Source organism: Symsagittifera roscoffensis, chromosome 4, assembly GCF_963678635.1.
Source record: "Symsagittifera roscoffensis chromosome 4, txSymRosc1.1, whole genome shotgun sequence".
In the NCBI taxonomy this organism is placed as follows: Eukaryota; Metazoa; Xenacoelomorpha; order Acoela; family Convolutidae; genus Symsagittifera; species Symsagittifera roscoffensis.
The window spans coordinates 56,112,545-56,128,619 of NC_087065.1; the positions used below are offsets into that span (position 1 = coordinate 56,112,545).

The window sequence follows — 16,075 nt, forward strand, 5'->3', positions numbered from 1 at the left end:
AAATCATAAGCCGGTTAGTTATGATTTTATTGTGGCAGCTCTAGCCAGAAGTAAATCTCACCATCGCATATAATATCTATAATTTATGCACGTGCACCTGGTGTGGAGTAATTGATTGGAATCACGAAGCAGAAAACAAGCATTAAACTACACCACTTAATTATTCTGGTATCATCTACAGACAGAAAACAACGGAGAACATTTATCCCTCACCAAGAGAGCAAATTTTAGCCAAAAGAGAACAGAAGCTACCTGTCGTTTTCTGAAGTAAGTTTTTTTCTTTGAAAGCAGGAAAAAAGTGCGATAAAAATATTCAATTAAACATATATCTTCTTGAAAACTGCGCTTCTCCAAGTTAATTTCTTTATTTTTGTTTTGGATCTTGTTAACTATTCCCCCCCCCCCCCCATATATTGTAATAGTGGGTTGAAATAGTTAACAAGGTACAAAACTCGTATATGTTTAACTGCTAAACTCTTTCTTAATAGGGGGGATATTAGTTACAAGGTACCATAGGGGGGATAGTTAACAAGATCCCTTGTTTTTGCTACAGAAAGAAACCGATATTGTAGGTTTTTTGACTACCGGTTTCTTAATTTAAAGGTGATTTACAGCTGTTTTGGAGCTTTTTTAAAAACCAAGAATTCAGCGTTTAAGTGTAACAGCGCGGCCATCAATCAAAGGAAACGATCAAAAACAGCAAAAACGTTGCAATTTTTGGATGCTTTGAAACCACAGCAAATAATACCAGGCGTCTCCATTTCCTTTAACAAAAAATGTAAGTACAAAATTGATTTTGCATTAAGAAAACGGGTTATTTTATTGTTTCCCGCCACCTAAATGGACTTTCAGCGCGAGCTTTTGATTTTACGCGGTTATAAAAATGAGGATGACTTGTGTTTTGAAATTAGGTAGTTACTATGCACATTAAACTTTGGCTCTTTTCCATTTACCCCATCTTTCGATTTCAATTTTAAAAATTTTTTTTACCGTCGTCATTTTGCAATGAAACTTGGCATGAACAAACTAACAGTTGTGAACAGATTTGGGTTATTTTTCCTTCCTCCCCTCCCACCTGCAATTTTTATAAATAATTTTTTGACTTGCATTGAAGGATTGTTTCCGAAAAATGGGTTGCTGACTAATTAGGCCTTAATAAAATAATTGGTCTGCATACTTGACCTTGCAAAAACCTCGTTTACACCAAAAAATTCATGCTCTGGGGGTGGGGGACATCCCAGATTTGTTCTTCATACCTTACATTCTTACATCACGCATTTACCCATGGTGACATGTAAAACAACTATAAGAATAGGTCGCTCTTTTCCACTCCCCCACTTTTCAATTTTTTAAAACTACTTCAACGTTGTCTTAGGTAACTTAACTTGGCATGATGAACAAACCAACTGATATAACAGATTTGTTCTTCATAGTTTACATCGTAACATCACGCATTAGCCACAAAAACTTGTAAAACAATAACAACAATAGATGCTTGAAAGGTGGGGTGGGGGCCAAATTGAAATCTTGAATATTGGGGAGGGTGTGAAAAAAATCAAATTTTATAACGAGCCAAAAATTGGAACATTATGATGTAAAATAACTGTAAATGGCAACATGATAGTGAAAGAATCAAAAAAATAAATTTAAAGTTTTTTGTATCGGCTTCAATATTAATACTACGAATGGGGGCTCTATTCCACTTACCCGTTGCATTTCAAATATTCCACTTACCCGTCGCATTTAAAAAATAGACAATGTAAAGTTTATTTTTCAAACTGAAATTCAAATGCTGGTGTGAATTGTTAAAGATCGCAAATGGGGAATAGCACTAAGTGAATGGGATCTTTCTTTTTCTGTTTCGACCACCTCACATGAGGATCCATTCTAAGGTGTAACGAGTAGGTTCACAAAATTAGGCATGAAGGCCAAATATGTTTATCAGGGCCTAATCATTTCACATTCCATTTCGTCATTTTCCAACCCCCATTTGATCACACGTTTCAAAGATGAGCAAAAAAAAGCCAAAAAAATGTAGAGAGACTCGTGTTCGGTGATATTAATCAAAACTGAAACCCATATATTCAATCGTCAACGAAAAATTCGTTCAAAACGCAAAAAACATCAATCGAGACCATATACAGAATATTTAAAATTTTGTACGTTTAATGTACATATATCCTAAAACATTACGCATAGCAAGTTTGTTTTGATCTTTGAAATTTGTTATTTGATGTTTCACGTTTCTTTGTTAAGTGTTGGACAACTTCTGGCTCTTTTTCCTTTTCCCCCCACCTGCAAATTTTTACATGTAAATTTATTGACCACATTGTCCGATTGTTATGAAAACTTGCATACGGACTAATAAGGCCACGACAAACATATTTGGTCTTCATATTCAACCTCGTAAAACCACTCGTTACATTAATATATTGAAGCTCGTGTGAGGTGGGGGGGGGGAGGAAAAAGAGCCCAACTTCTGATTATAATCAAATTAGAAAAGTTTTAATTGTCCAACTTTCGAAGAAAACGGAACTTTTATGCTCGGTGTGGTTTTTTATTCAGTCAATTTTCACCGATCCAAATAACATTTTTGAACAAAATTTTTTATATCCCATTGAAGATATTGACTTCCTAATTCAAATAAAAAAGATATGTCACCTCCGATCATTTTTTGGAAAGTTCTGGGGGATTGAAAATTACCAATTTTGCAATATTCTGGACAAAATTATGCACGCTTTGAAGAGTCTATTTGTAATGCTAAGAGCGTAACGCGAATTAGTTATGCGTGGCGAATTATCCCGCACAACAAAGTTGTTCCCAATTGAATTCAGGCTAGCTAATTGGTCGTATTAATTTCGTACGACTCAAAATTGTACACTTTGATACTGTCCAAAATGTATAGGTTTTCAACATTTTCTTTTGCCAAAAACTATTCGATATGAATTAAGGACAGTCGGAACATTCAGGGCTTTGCCCTGATATACGAGCATTCTTGTTTTTCCTTTTATCTAGTCTCTTTAATCTAAATTGGCCGAATTATCTGAGTTTTTTTGGCTGAATTGTCTGTATTTGAAATCAGCTGAATTTCTGCGACTGAATTGTCTCTGCTCCAAAGTGAAACTATATTAAAATGAGCTTCTTAAGCAACCAAAACCAGTTCGTCGAAAGTATATTCTCTAAAATTTTTCACCAAGATTTATTTCCGATATATGTTCGTTAATCTAGTTTTTGTAATTTTAATATCAAAACAAGTCTCATTTGCGCTCTTTTTGGAAAGTTAACTCTTCTAAATGTTGGTCTATCACTTATAAGGACTACTATGATACTATGGTAGATTTTGGCGCGCAAAGGTTGAAAACAAATTTATCATTCATTTATAAGCTAAAAATAATTAGGCATTTCGAGTTTGGATTTGCCAAAAAAATATCTCTCTCGACCAATACAAAAAACATTCATTTCTTTTAGTTACACTAAGAGTAGAACAATACACGACATCACCAGAAGAAGAAGAATATTAGGGCTCGCAGTTAAATTGAACTATCAACAGTATAAAAGATGACGAGTACTTTGGACCTACTGTCTACTAATCCGAAACATGTCCTCACAGTCAATGACAGATCCCACTTCGCCGACCTCAAGGAGGGGTCCATGGTGCCCGGGTGAGTCATATCATCTCCGACATATCACACTTTTAAACTAGTTTTAACCCACCGACTAAAAGTGTTTTACATCTTACAAACTGTTTCAGTTACCGTGGTTACATTCCAAAATACAAGTTTCACGAAGGCTACACTTATGGACAGGGAACACACGAAATGTACAAGGTGAGACGTCACGTGATTCATTTTATTCATCGACAAAAAACTTTTTTGCCAACATAGCCAGTGCCAATTATAAATTACTGAGGGCAAGCATCAAAACATGATTTTTTCACACTCTGAAATTACCGAATTCAAATCATTTTTACTCGTTAAGTTTATTATATGTAAAGAAATATCAAAGTTATTTTTCGATTCTCCAGATCCGGTTGGATGACCTGGCGAAGGATGGCCTGAAGCACACGGGATCTCTGCTACCTCCGGTGGGTGGCATCACCAGACTGCAGAGGAGTGTCACTCTACCCCCCGCGGATGGAGTGAACAAATTAACAGAAGACATGAAGCCAGGATACACAGGTAGATTTAGAACACTTTGTTGTTTGCAGTGAACTTTCGGCTAAGGCTCCTAGACATAAAATAAGGTCGACGCATAAAATAAGGTCCGTATACAAGATCTAATGGATCTCCTCGATAATCCCTTTATTTTACAAAGGTACCTTGGTAACGAATAATCACGAATGGTGCCTGAATTTCTTCTATAAATATCACCCCCTCAGGGATTCGACCCCCTGCTGACCCAAAGGGTCCCCCTTTGAACTATTTTGGGATATCCATTTTTGGCGGACGGATCCCAAAGTTTCTCTTAAGGCGCCTTTGGCGCCAATATATACTAATTTTCAGGGGGGAGGGCGCGCGCCAAAAATACGAGATTTTTTGGTCAACTATTTTCTAAAAAAGCTTAAAAAAAGCTTTTTTTTTGGCCTGTTCTTTTAAAATTTTGTCTGCGGCGCAGAATCTTTGGCCAAAACAGGGTCTTTTTAAAATTTTGGGAGAGCTCGAAAAAATTTTTTGGTCGACCACCTAAAAAAAAGGTCGAAAATTTTTTGAAAATCCGCCCCCCCCCCCTTCGAGAAAATCCTAGATCCGCCCCTGATAAATATAAGTAATGATTCAACGTTTAAACGTACATAAATACTGAGCCTAGTAACAATTTGTACGTTTTCGTATTTTTTACAATCTGATTTTCAAATCATATTTGTGAAATTATCAGTTTCGTTTTCTTTCTTTTTGCAAATTAGCTTATGCTTGCAGTTGATATGGGTTGCTTGTTTCTTAAAACAAAAAAACATAATGTTTCAATTATTTTGAACGTCACCTACATTTTAGGCTACGTGCCTCGTCGGCCATTCATCTTCGGCGGCACCTACAGGAGCGAGTGCGACGACTGCGTGGAGGAGTTCCTGGGGACGAAAGGGGAGAAGACAGCAGAAAAGGAGAGACTGGAGGCGGTGGTGAAGTCCTACCCCAAACTGCACCCAATCACCCGGCCGGAACTGGTGGTGAAGAAACTGAACCACCTCAAAGACCACAAAGAGGGCGCACCGGCCATTGCAGGTCAGTTGCCAAATTTATCCAAATTTAACCCAAAACATGCAAATCCCAAATGTCATACATATCCCGAGGATATTTTTGCTCAAAGCGTCTAATGAAGAGACAAGTTTGGGGCGAAAACTAATTGCAATCAAATATTTTAGCACTGGCTTCTGTTTCGAATAAAAGGTGCTTCAAAAAAATTTTGTAGGTGTCAATTGTACTATCATAATAAATTCCTATTGGTTGGGATTCCGAGTAAAAAAAATTGAAAACATTTGTCGTTTTGTCGGTTATTCGGACTAATTTATGCGGAGGTGAAAGAACTTCATATCTTAATTTTTTTTACTGCTTTTCAACGCTATTTTTGCGAATCATTAGCTAATGAAGCATCTCCCATTTCCTAAAAATGGAAAAAAATAGATCAAAAGTTTTTAAACTAAAATTTCTGTGGTCTAGGAGTCCTTTTTTTCCAAAGAACTACTCTAACATGAACATTCAGTAAATGTGAATTAATCATCCTCCATTTTAGTGCCTCCGAACTTCCTCGTCTCAAAACATGTTTTTTAAAAGTGAATTTTGGTTTTTTTTGTTGCAGAGGACAAACGGACTGGAACTGAGGCACCAATCCCGGGCTACACTGGCTTCGTGCCCCGCACACATGTGACCGAGACTGGCTTGGGTGGCAGGTACCACGTGACTAGTGAGAAGGGATTCAGAGACTTCTTCAAGAACTCGATGAGTCATGCGTCCACACTCGGGCTGCCGATCGACAAGTGCGTTGATAACCTGTTTTTAATCACAGGAACTTTTTTTCACTCTTTTTTTCTGAACAACTTAATCGGGGATTTTCTATAGTGATAATCATTTTTGGCCGGCAAAACGGCAAGGAAAGTATTACGATTTCCGACTTTTTTCAAGGACTTTGTTACTTGATATTAACCGTTATGGATAGTAGTTTCTGACATATTTTTTGACATAACTATTTGTGCCGCTCGTAATGTTTTGGACAAAAAAACAGGCGAAAAACGAAAAGTCAAAAACGAGGTTTTGACAGAACAGCTTTTTACTGGTCTGGTGCTTCTGATAAGCCCAATCTCTGAGGAAGGGGAGAATGCGCACCCACTCAATGCGAACCTTGCTACGATTTCAAAGAATCTCTGTAAATTTTCGGCTTATGATATCCAAAAGAAGAATATCCTCAGCTGATAAAGAGTAATTCATCGTCATCCTATAAGCGTGTTCGAGTTATGTAACGACTAGTGATTGCCATCAATCTGTTTACCGGCTTTTATAATGAGGGAAGGGGGTAATTTTAAAGATATCTAAACTAACTTCATGTTTGAGTGTGCTGTTTATATAGGAAGAGTCTGTTGCCTGGGGAGAATGAAGTTTTGAGGATGGGGGTGACAGGAGAGGACATGGACAGGAGACTCTACCACCAGACTGGCATGCTCCCCAAGTACACCGGATACCTGCCACGTAAGAGTAGACACACGCCCTATTACTCACCATCACACCCCACACCCTCCTTGCACCCACCGTTCAAAGTTATATAACAAACACCGTGAACAGAATTATAAGTAACATACAAGTGTAACTAAATGCTCGACTGAAGAGTCAGTTTCTGTGAACTGTGAAAAATTAAAAGTGACAAGCAAGAAAAAGAAATGTTTGAAAAAGAAACCATGATGACCACTCATGACATCCACATGTAATTTGTTCAGATGGACCATACGCTTTTGGAAAGACTTACGGAAACATGAGTAGGAGTCTATCAGTATGTGGACACGATTTCCCCACCTACGGGATGCATAAGGCCAACGAGAGACGCAACAAACCCACCATCAAAAGTGCCAGACAGTAAACGAAGTATGACAAAAGTCATGACGTCATCACTATCACCCACCGACGTCTGAGAACCCTTTGAAGTCCGTACCGTATCTTAGCAACCCAAGATACACTTCAAAAAATTAAGAAAACGTGAAATTAGTTATTTGTCTATACAACCTGTGATCTTTAATACCAGAGTAAAGAACCACTAAGCTGTAATATTGTACCAATTGAGAATGATTAACTGATGAGTTTTTCCTGCAGATAAGTTAAGCGAAACCAAAAGTTCACAACGTTCCAAAACAGGAGTTTCGGTTGTTCGATAAAGTATATCTCATTTTCTCATCACTTTTCCCCTCATTTTCTCAACACTTTTCCCCTCAGGTATTTGATCCCCTGTCGACCCAAAGAGTCCCCCTTTGTACTGTTTTGAGATATCCATTTTGAGATGTCTTGAGATATCCATTTTTGACTGACCCTAAAATTATTCCAAAAGCGCCTTCGGCGCCACAATATACTGATTTTGAGGGGAGAGCGCGCGCCGAAAAAACGCAGTTTTTTTAAAAAAATTTCCAAGAAGAGCTCAAAAACGTCTTTTTTGGCCCGTTTTTTCAAAATTTTGGCCACAACAGGGTCTTTTAAGAGCTGTTAGAGAGCTCAGAAAATTGATTTGGTCGACCTAAAAAAGTTGGTAAAAAGATGAAAAAATTGGAAGCTCGGAAAATCAATTTGGTCGATATAAAAAAAAGTTGAATTCTTTTTTGAAAATCTGCACCCCTCGAAAAAATCCGCCTCTGTCAGTAACAGCAGAAAAATTATCAGCAGATTATGAGAGCAATATCGATTGTTTGAATCGTCAAATAAGTTTGGGTGAAAAAGTTTGCTCCGTGAGAAAAGTTTTATAGATTACGTCATCTACAAAAGTTGGATAGATTCCGTTGAAAACAAAACATTTCCTGCAGATTCATCATGACAAAAAACTGCTTCATGAAAGGCTTTGATCTTGTTTATTTATATCGGGGACTCGTTTCGTTTAAGCACGCTTTCACTCAACTTAAGGGCCGCAGAGTTTCTCCCCTTTATACCGTGTAATAGCGGGGGACACTAAGACACGATATTATCGACAATCCCGGTAAGGTTATGTTGGTGATCAGACTAAACCGGCCGATCAAAGAATTACGCAACTTCCCCCCTTGATTTATGCTTTTTTCGTCTCTCCCCTTGCGTTTCTAGCTAGTTCAGCGAATCGTGGGAACAACAATCAATTTTTCAATCACAAAGCCAATGAAGGCAATTTACAATGCCTTTAATGATCTAACTATTATTTAACAACTTCTATAGTAAACCCAGCGTTTCGCTCCGTTCAATAGCTTCGTTAACTATATCGTCAACCCTTGCTTGACCCATTTCCAAACTCGCTTCCTCCAGCACTGCAACTAGCTCACAAAATTACCTCAACCCAGTAGTAAACTCGGGTTCAAATCAGCTAAAGTAGTTACCTAACAACGGCGAGACACAACTAGCCTTGCTTCAAGTTGTAGTGTCATCCACGGACAATTAGTCTTCTCGGCTTGCTCAATTTGTTCTTCTCTTTACCTGAGAATCAACATTTCGATCTCTTAGCGTAGGTGTTCTATTTCGAAGTCTCTCCATTACCCTCCAGTTCCTTATCTTTATTTAGTTGTAATTAGGTCACATCCTTCCCTATCAGCCTTGGCATCCACTTAATTCTTTCATTCGCACAAGTTTTAGGATTACTTCCATCCCCCTGTCAACCTAGCCATGCGCCAATTCCGGCTTCTTTTATCAATACTTTCACGCTTATCAGATACCCGGTATGTAGTAAGAGCCACAATTCGACCGAGCAATTAAATTTTATACGTTCCTAATCAATTAAATTTTGACCTCCATGAACTTCAGGACTCGAGTTCAACTCAGGCTTCAAGGCATGTTATGTTTACACAGTGATCCTCTGCAGGTCTTTATTTAATTTTCCCGTTAAAGTTCCGACCTCACGAGGGTAAGGGGAGACACTTTCTATAGATAGCAAAATTATTCCAAGCATCTAAATTTTCCATCTATACTCCATTCCAGTCCCGACCTTCTAAATATCAGGGGAAAGTAGTTCGTCTACTAGGGGGTCAAATTCAGCCAAAAAGTCACCTCCGAGGAGCCAAGGAATTTCCCCGTCCGTTCAAACTTTTTAGGAGACTTAATTCTCATGCCGCGGTGCTACTACTGCCATTTTCCTCTGGGACTACTTTTCTGTAGTCTAGTTCAATTGCAATTATTAAATCATTCGCCAAGCTAAGTTGAACCCAGTGTTTATCAAGTCCAATTTGAATTAACTCTTCTTTTCCAAGGCTGCAATGTAAAAGCTATTTCGCTATCAGCTTCTGCTTTAATTCCTAATTTACAAGTTTCCTCCCAATTAATAAAAAGGTTCCTTTTTCCAGGGGTTGGGCTGGAGAGTACGTCACTTTCCGGTGTTAATCCCGGGGTTTCCAATGCCACTTTGGGTTCAAAACGCCCAAAAATCAACAAAAGGTCACCCAGGGGTCAAACTTCTATATTTGGGTTTAGAACCCCATGGGGATCCTGAATACCCAGTTCCATCCAGTTCCAATTAATACTTCACAAGTTATCCCATTTCTAAGGTCCATAAACTTTTCACTGTAATTGGCTGTTATCACCTGAAGAAGTCGCCGGATGCATTTTACTCACCAGGGATATTTTTCCGTGATTCGTATCTTATGTCTATTGCCGCATTAAAATTTATATTTTCTTGCTCATTATTTTGTATAAATTGCCTATTTTTCGTGTAAGGAGGAATTTTCCGGTCCTCCCGTTGGTAATGATTCAAAATATAACACAAGATATATCTTGCCACTACCTACCATCCCTCCAAGTTTCAGCTCCTTGCGTTCGTTGGGTGCCGAGAAACGATTTCCGCGGGTTAGGGTTGGGTCTGTTTATTTAGGGCATAAAACAGGAAAACGGGGTCCTGGGATTCTGGGCTTCAAAACTTAACTTCCCTCAACTGGGCCTACAACATTTTAAATTGTGAGCTAAATACTGCCGCCAGTTGCCGAGTTCTGATAGGGCCGTTTACAAATCCGGAGATCGTTATCACTTGCCACCTTTTTCGTATGCTCGAGTCAAATAATCTCTAGTACCGCCCCTCTGAGTTTCATGGAGATAGCTTACTAAGTTCCCATTTGGGGGTGGAAGTGTTCGCCGATTTTGTTGTTTTTCTATTTTTTGGCATAGTAGTGACGAATTCTTCCAAACTTTCGTTTGCTGTAATACCTAATTTAATGACTAATCAATCTTACGCTCAGGTTACTGTAGCATATAAAAGAGTAGAATCGCCAATTCTACAGATCTGATGGTCAAAAAAGTAAGTCCTCGCCAAAAAAAACACGCTGAAATATTGCAAAAAACGGTCATTAAAAACCAATCGAAATAGTGAATATTGGGATATGTAAACGAAAACTACTCGTCAGAGTGTCCGATAGCTAGATAACGAACCAATCAATGAAATAAAATGTCTCAAAACTTGAGGACGAACAAAAAGTCAATAAAGCCGAAAAAAATACCACATAGATAACTATTGGTGGTTTTCAATCATGTCTATTTTAATACCTAATATAGCTCAGTTACATTTGTTTCTTTTTTAATTTAGAAGTCGGCATGGAATGATTTTACTTCCTGGGCTGTTGATTTGCATAATTATATTGTAAAGTAAGCATAGTGTTACTGTCGGGGCAAGTTAAAATTATCAGGTCAGGTTGAAAAATTGCTGCTTCCGATGTTCTAAGCGAACCATTCTGAATAAAAAAAAAATTTTGACAACCCGATTTTTATCAACACACGCAGATTTTTAGACTTTTTGTATTTTCTGTACAATAAAAACAAATCCGTGAAATGAGACATATTTTAATCCAAAATTAATGTGAAAATGCACTCTTTTGAAACGTTTAAAATATTGAGCAAAAAGCGTGCTCACGTATGATCATTGTTTCAGAAAAAGTTAGACCTAATTACCCGTCGAAAAAATACTTGTTTTTAAATGAAGTGTTTACTTGCATCGTGCATCAAAGAAACGCTGAGTTGTGTCCAAAAACCGATGATAACGATAAGCAGTTGCTATTATTATGCCCTAAAATATCCTTGAGCAAACATCGCTTCAATGGTCAAGCGGCTAAGACGACGCCTCTCAATACAAATATTGACGGCACGCGGATATGTCACAAAAAATTTCACATGATTTTCAGATTGCAATGCGGATTAAAATTTTAACATTCCAAGCAGAATGGAAAATTCTCATTGACAATTGGTTCGCAATGGATGATTTGCTTAAAAAATGGGCCATATAACGAAAAAAGATCATTCCTGAGAGATGCTTTAAATTGAAAATTTTATGTGGTTATAATTTTCAAGATAAAAACCGAATCGCAATTATGAAAAACTTTGAAAATCGAATTTTTTCTATTATAGAACATTTTAAAATCAAATTTGCAAAGCAGCACCGGTTAAAGTTGATTTTTAAAATACTTTTTTTAAATGGGTTTTCAGTTAGAATAGCTTTTTTGTGTGTTGTTTGAGAAGTTAATTTCAAAGCTTCTTAAATTTCTTGTGAGAGTTTTATTTAACGGCAGTTGTCTTAGCAAAAACAAAGTTAAAAACTAGTCCACTAACAAAAACAGAAATAAATTCAACACAAAAAAATGAAAACAAGGATAGCAAGTTGCTGTGCAAGCAGCACAGAATGTTCCAACCAGATAAAAATACAGCAAACGTTTTTCAAAGTAGGTTCGTTTTGTTTCTGCGTGATCTGATAAAAATATTTGAATGAAAAATAAAACTAAGGCAGATTCAACAGTCATAGTGAAATAGGCCAAGTGAAAACAGTGTTTCTTGAAAAACGAGTAGAAAAACGACCAAAACAAACCTAATAATTTTTATTTTCAGAAATTTCTTGAAGCTTATGTTTCTAAAATAGCTCTAAAAATTCCAAACAATAACTTTACTCAAGAAAAACAAAATTTTCACGGCTTAAATAAGGCAGAAATAGGCTATTGTAAGCCTGCACTTACTATTATTATCTCGAAATTGGACCAAAAATCAAAAAAAATCAAACCAGTTTTTCTCGTCAATATGACAAAAGGGGTGTAATTTATGTCTGAAAAGATTGTGTAAGATTTGCTTTAGTGTCCTTGAACATCAGGCCACCGGTCCTCCTACCTTAGTTTACTTGACATGCAGTTGGATTTACATGCTGCAATTAACATTTACTTAGATCATTTTTAATACTTCATAATCGCGCAGTCGGCAGTTAAATAAATGGGAAACCCTTTGAACAAAACTTCATTCAGGGTATCGAGAAAACATTACCCTCCAGCGTACTGGGATTAGTGGATCGTAAGATTCCATCGGGAAAAAACCGTACGGAATCGGAGAAACAGCTCAAATCGACTCTCTATCTGTGCATTGGCGATGAGGCAGAAGGGATATTCAAGGCGAGGATACCCGGAGATTATATAAACGTAATGGGGTACCTCAGGGTACTGGACAAGATGGAGCGCGCTTTTAACAAGAAAAAATTGTTACGCACAAAAAGGGGCTGATTTACGGACACAAGCAATTTAAAAACTAAACATTTGAAAATTTTTACGTGCAGCTCAGTGCGCTCGCAAGAAAATTAGATTTCACAAACGCAGCGGAAAATGTGAGGGATATATTTGTAAAGAATGTGCAGGAATCGGACTGTTAACAGGAATTGTTTCGATCAACCAAGAAGCCGGAGGAAGTGTACCGGGTGGCTTTTTTTTGTGAGCGAGCTGATCGGCCTTACAAATCACATACAGTTGAACCAGCGTCAACAGCGCTTCACATTACATAAAGCAAGTGCCGGTAGGAAATATAGGACGGAGTTCAGGCTATTTCAATCAGGTTATTTAACTTGTAAGGCTTGCCAAAAAATTAGCAACTTTGAGAGAATATCTCGGGCAACTAACCAGTGGAGGGGTAGAGGACGAGTTGAAAATGGTGCAGGATTGACAGAAGCACCACCCAAGCACTGAAAGCATGGCAAGCAGCAGCCAGGACCAGCAGGTCAGATGGGTGAACCCAGAAGTTGAAGAGAATGCAATTCGTCCACGCGATCGAGCGACAATATAGTGATGGTGATAAAAAGTTAACAGAAATTGAGGAGATAAAAGATCCAAGGGCTAGAGTAGTGGCAAACGTTTGCGGTGAGGGCAAAGGACTGTGCGTCCCCCATAACAATTGTCAGCTTAAAAATAGTTAAAGCACACCATCGGCAAAGCGAATACTCTTCTACTCCCAGGAAAAGTTGAGTGCTTAGACTATAACAACAACAGAATCCATATACTCGGAAAAGCAGAAGTAGCAATTGAGTTGAACAGGTGGGTCACGCTAGGAAAGTTATCGGTCTTCAAAGGAAATCATCAGTCAATAATGGGGCGAGATTTAATGGGATCCCTGGGCTTCGAACATGCTCAGAGGGATCGGCTGATGAGCTAGAAGGATCGGGTGAAGGGGCGCTAGCAAAGAGGAAGAGAAAAGACTCGATGAGTGGCAGACAGACTTCTGAAATTTGTACCCAATTTTTTTCGAAAACAGTTGCGGTACGTGCAGTCTTTTTTGACGTGTGAAAACTGGTGCGTCAAAAATCGTAGGGTTCCCAAAAGTTTACAAGACAAGATAGATAGGGATACCACACGAAGATACAGGAGGTACATTTTGTTAAACTTGAGGAAAGTTAGGACGAACGTTTCGTGTCTCCAATCAAAATTACTGTAAAGAAGGACGGAAGTATAAAAATGGCACTAGAACCCAGAGAACTGAACAAATAGGTACACAAAAACAAGTACTAGATGCCTAACATAGATGAGTTAATCAACGAAAAAAGTCAAATATTCAACAAAAGAAAAGGGGAGACGTCTATTTCACGACGTTCGAGCGCTTAAGCACAAGTAGCGTTAGAAAGAAAATAAGCAAACAGTGTAACTCTTCACTATTTGGGGGAAATGGCACCGGAACGTATTTGTTCCAAAACGGTTTTTGAGGCCTAATTATGATGTCCTAATTATGGAACTAAGATTGAACAAATAGTACTGATCGAGAAAAATTATGAAAAAGTTCGAGTTAGTGAACGCCTCGCTAAAGATCCGAAGGAGCTAGTTTGCAAAAATCAGCTGCACATGACTAGTATTTCAAATAGGTAGCTCTCAAAATACTCCTGTGAAAGGGAAAACTAAGGCGATGGACGAGTTAAAAGCGCCGCGAACAAGACAAAAAAATGAAAGCTTTACTGGGAATTGAGCAAAACTTAGTCGAAATGAATGCATTCCTGAGGCCGTTGCAAAGTCAGAGGAAGGCTTCGATTACACACGAGAATGTGAAACGATATTGAGCTTTCTGAACGATCAGTTGCCAATGTAACCGAATTCAAACATACACCGGGCGTCACGTATCGAACAATATGAAACAACATAGTCAGGAGGGGTAGCGTTCTATTTAGCCTGCAACGCAGTACCTTAATGCGACCAAACAGAAGTACTAAACGAACCAACTCGAGCTGCTGCTAAATTCATCACCGAAAGGGTACAAAACGTTCATCAGCAGGGTTAACTCGCTGGTGCGACAGAAACCGAATGCTACCGTAAGATTTTAAGGCATCGACGAAAAAACAAAATGTGAATGATCGGTTATCTGCAAAATAACACTCCCCCCACAAGTTACTACGATCCTCTCGCTCAGATTAAAATGAGTAGTAGCTCACTAAATCCGCCCAGGGCGACACCAAAAAAAGCCATGGGGGAATAGAAAATTGCATCAAAAATTTAAATAACCGAACGGTCGAGAGCGACGAAATTCGTTCGCAATTACGTTTCAGCTAAAAAAAGAAACACGCAATTCGATGAGTATGCGAATACAACAAGTCAATTGCATCAACTGGCCGAGGATTTACTATCATGCGAGCAAAGTTCAGCCAATGGCAACAGAGCGTTTTGTATGCACTCAAGCAAGCGTGAAATCAGACTTTGTTCTCAAGGATACAATTTAAAATGCTCATACTCTACTTGATACTTTAAAAGTTCCGAAAAAACGTCGCAAAAAATGGCAAAAATTTTTTCTACTTCTACACTCGATAAACTACTGTAGCACTCCAAAAGTTTTTCCCCCAAGGTGAATTTTTCCCCCTGGAAAAGGATCCCATCCTCAAATCATCCGATACGCCATACGGGACAAGATTCGAGGGCAAACAAAAATAGTGACGAATCTTGGCCAGAACTATAGCCCACAAATGCCTGACTGTGCAGTGCAACAAAATTGCCTCTGATTGGATATGAGAGAGGCAATCTCCAGCGAAATCAATATTCCACAGGGAAATATATATATTCCAATGAAACAAAATGAAGTGGCTCAACTAGACTTCTGGGGACCTGTAAATTGAGTAAAAAGAAGACAAAAGTATGCGTTAGTTGCTTTCCAACAAACTAAATCCAAAACTTCTGCAATATTGACACCACGGAACTAATAAAAAGTACCAGGTTGGTAATACAGTGCGACTGGAATGGTGGAAAAGCTGGCACTCAAAAACTGTGTCATTAAAAAATTGAAGGAATGTAAGGAGCAAAAGTTCAAACCACTGGTACCTAGGTCGTTAAGCGCCTGAGCTTTTGTCCCACTTAGCAAAACAAAAATTATGCCATTCGAGGCTCATTATAGACGAGAAGCGAATACGGTGTTATGAAACCCTACAAAAAGTCCGTCGCTGAAAAACTTTAACTGGAGCAATGTAATTAACCACAAAATGTCTTGCTTAGAAGGGGCAAGAGGAAGAGACAACGACGGCACCATCTGTATGGAAGACTGGGAAAAGCAAAGTGATCCCATAACGGCCTCACAAAACCGACGCGCACCAAAATTCTGGACGAGAGTGAATTAGTGGAAAATAGAATCGAGCTCCACCACCCCAGGGCCACGTCAAAGCTGAGACACAGAACGGCAAACTGCCA

The 16,075-nt window shown here is 38.5% G+C and overlaps 1 protein-coding gene across 1 annotated transcript; it reads left to right on the forward strand.

Annotated features, from left to right (window-relative positions):
• The first annotated feature begins 75 nt into the window (after positions 1–75).
• Positions 76–7,273, forward strand: LOC134843541 (ciliary microtubule inner protein 2B-like). Its single transcript, XM_063859650.1, has 8 exons — positions 76–267; positions 3,469–3,662; positions 3,752–3,827; positions 4,025–4,178; positions 4,989–5,216; positions 5,791–5,968; positions 6,556–6,674; positions 6,920–7,273. Exons 2-8 carry the CDS (start codon positions 3,559–3,561, stop codon positions 7,057–7,059), a joined length of 999 nt encoding a protein of 332 aa, XP_063715720.1. The 5' UTR covers positions 76–267; positions 3,469–3,558; the 3' UTR covers positions 7,060–7,273.
• The last annotated feature ends 8,802 nt before the right edge of the window (positions 7,274–16,075 follow it).

What these genes read in the sequence shown, in the direction of transcription:
- LOC134843541 (XM_063859650.1), top strand. Translation starts at nt 3,559, where the DNA reads ATGACGAGTACTTTGGACCTACTGTCTACTAATCCGAAACATGTCCTC. An exon ending in GAGGGGTCCATGGTGCCCGG is followed by an intron (nt 3,663 to 3,751) that starts GTGAGTCATATC and finishes AAACTGTTTCAG; the next exon opens with TTACCGTGGTTACATTCCAA. An exon ending in CATGAAGCCAGGATACACAG is followed by an intron (nt 4,179 to 4,988) that starts GTAGATTTAGAA and finishes CCTACATTTTAG; the next exon opens with GCTACGTGCCTCGTCGGCCA.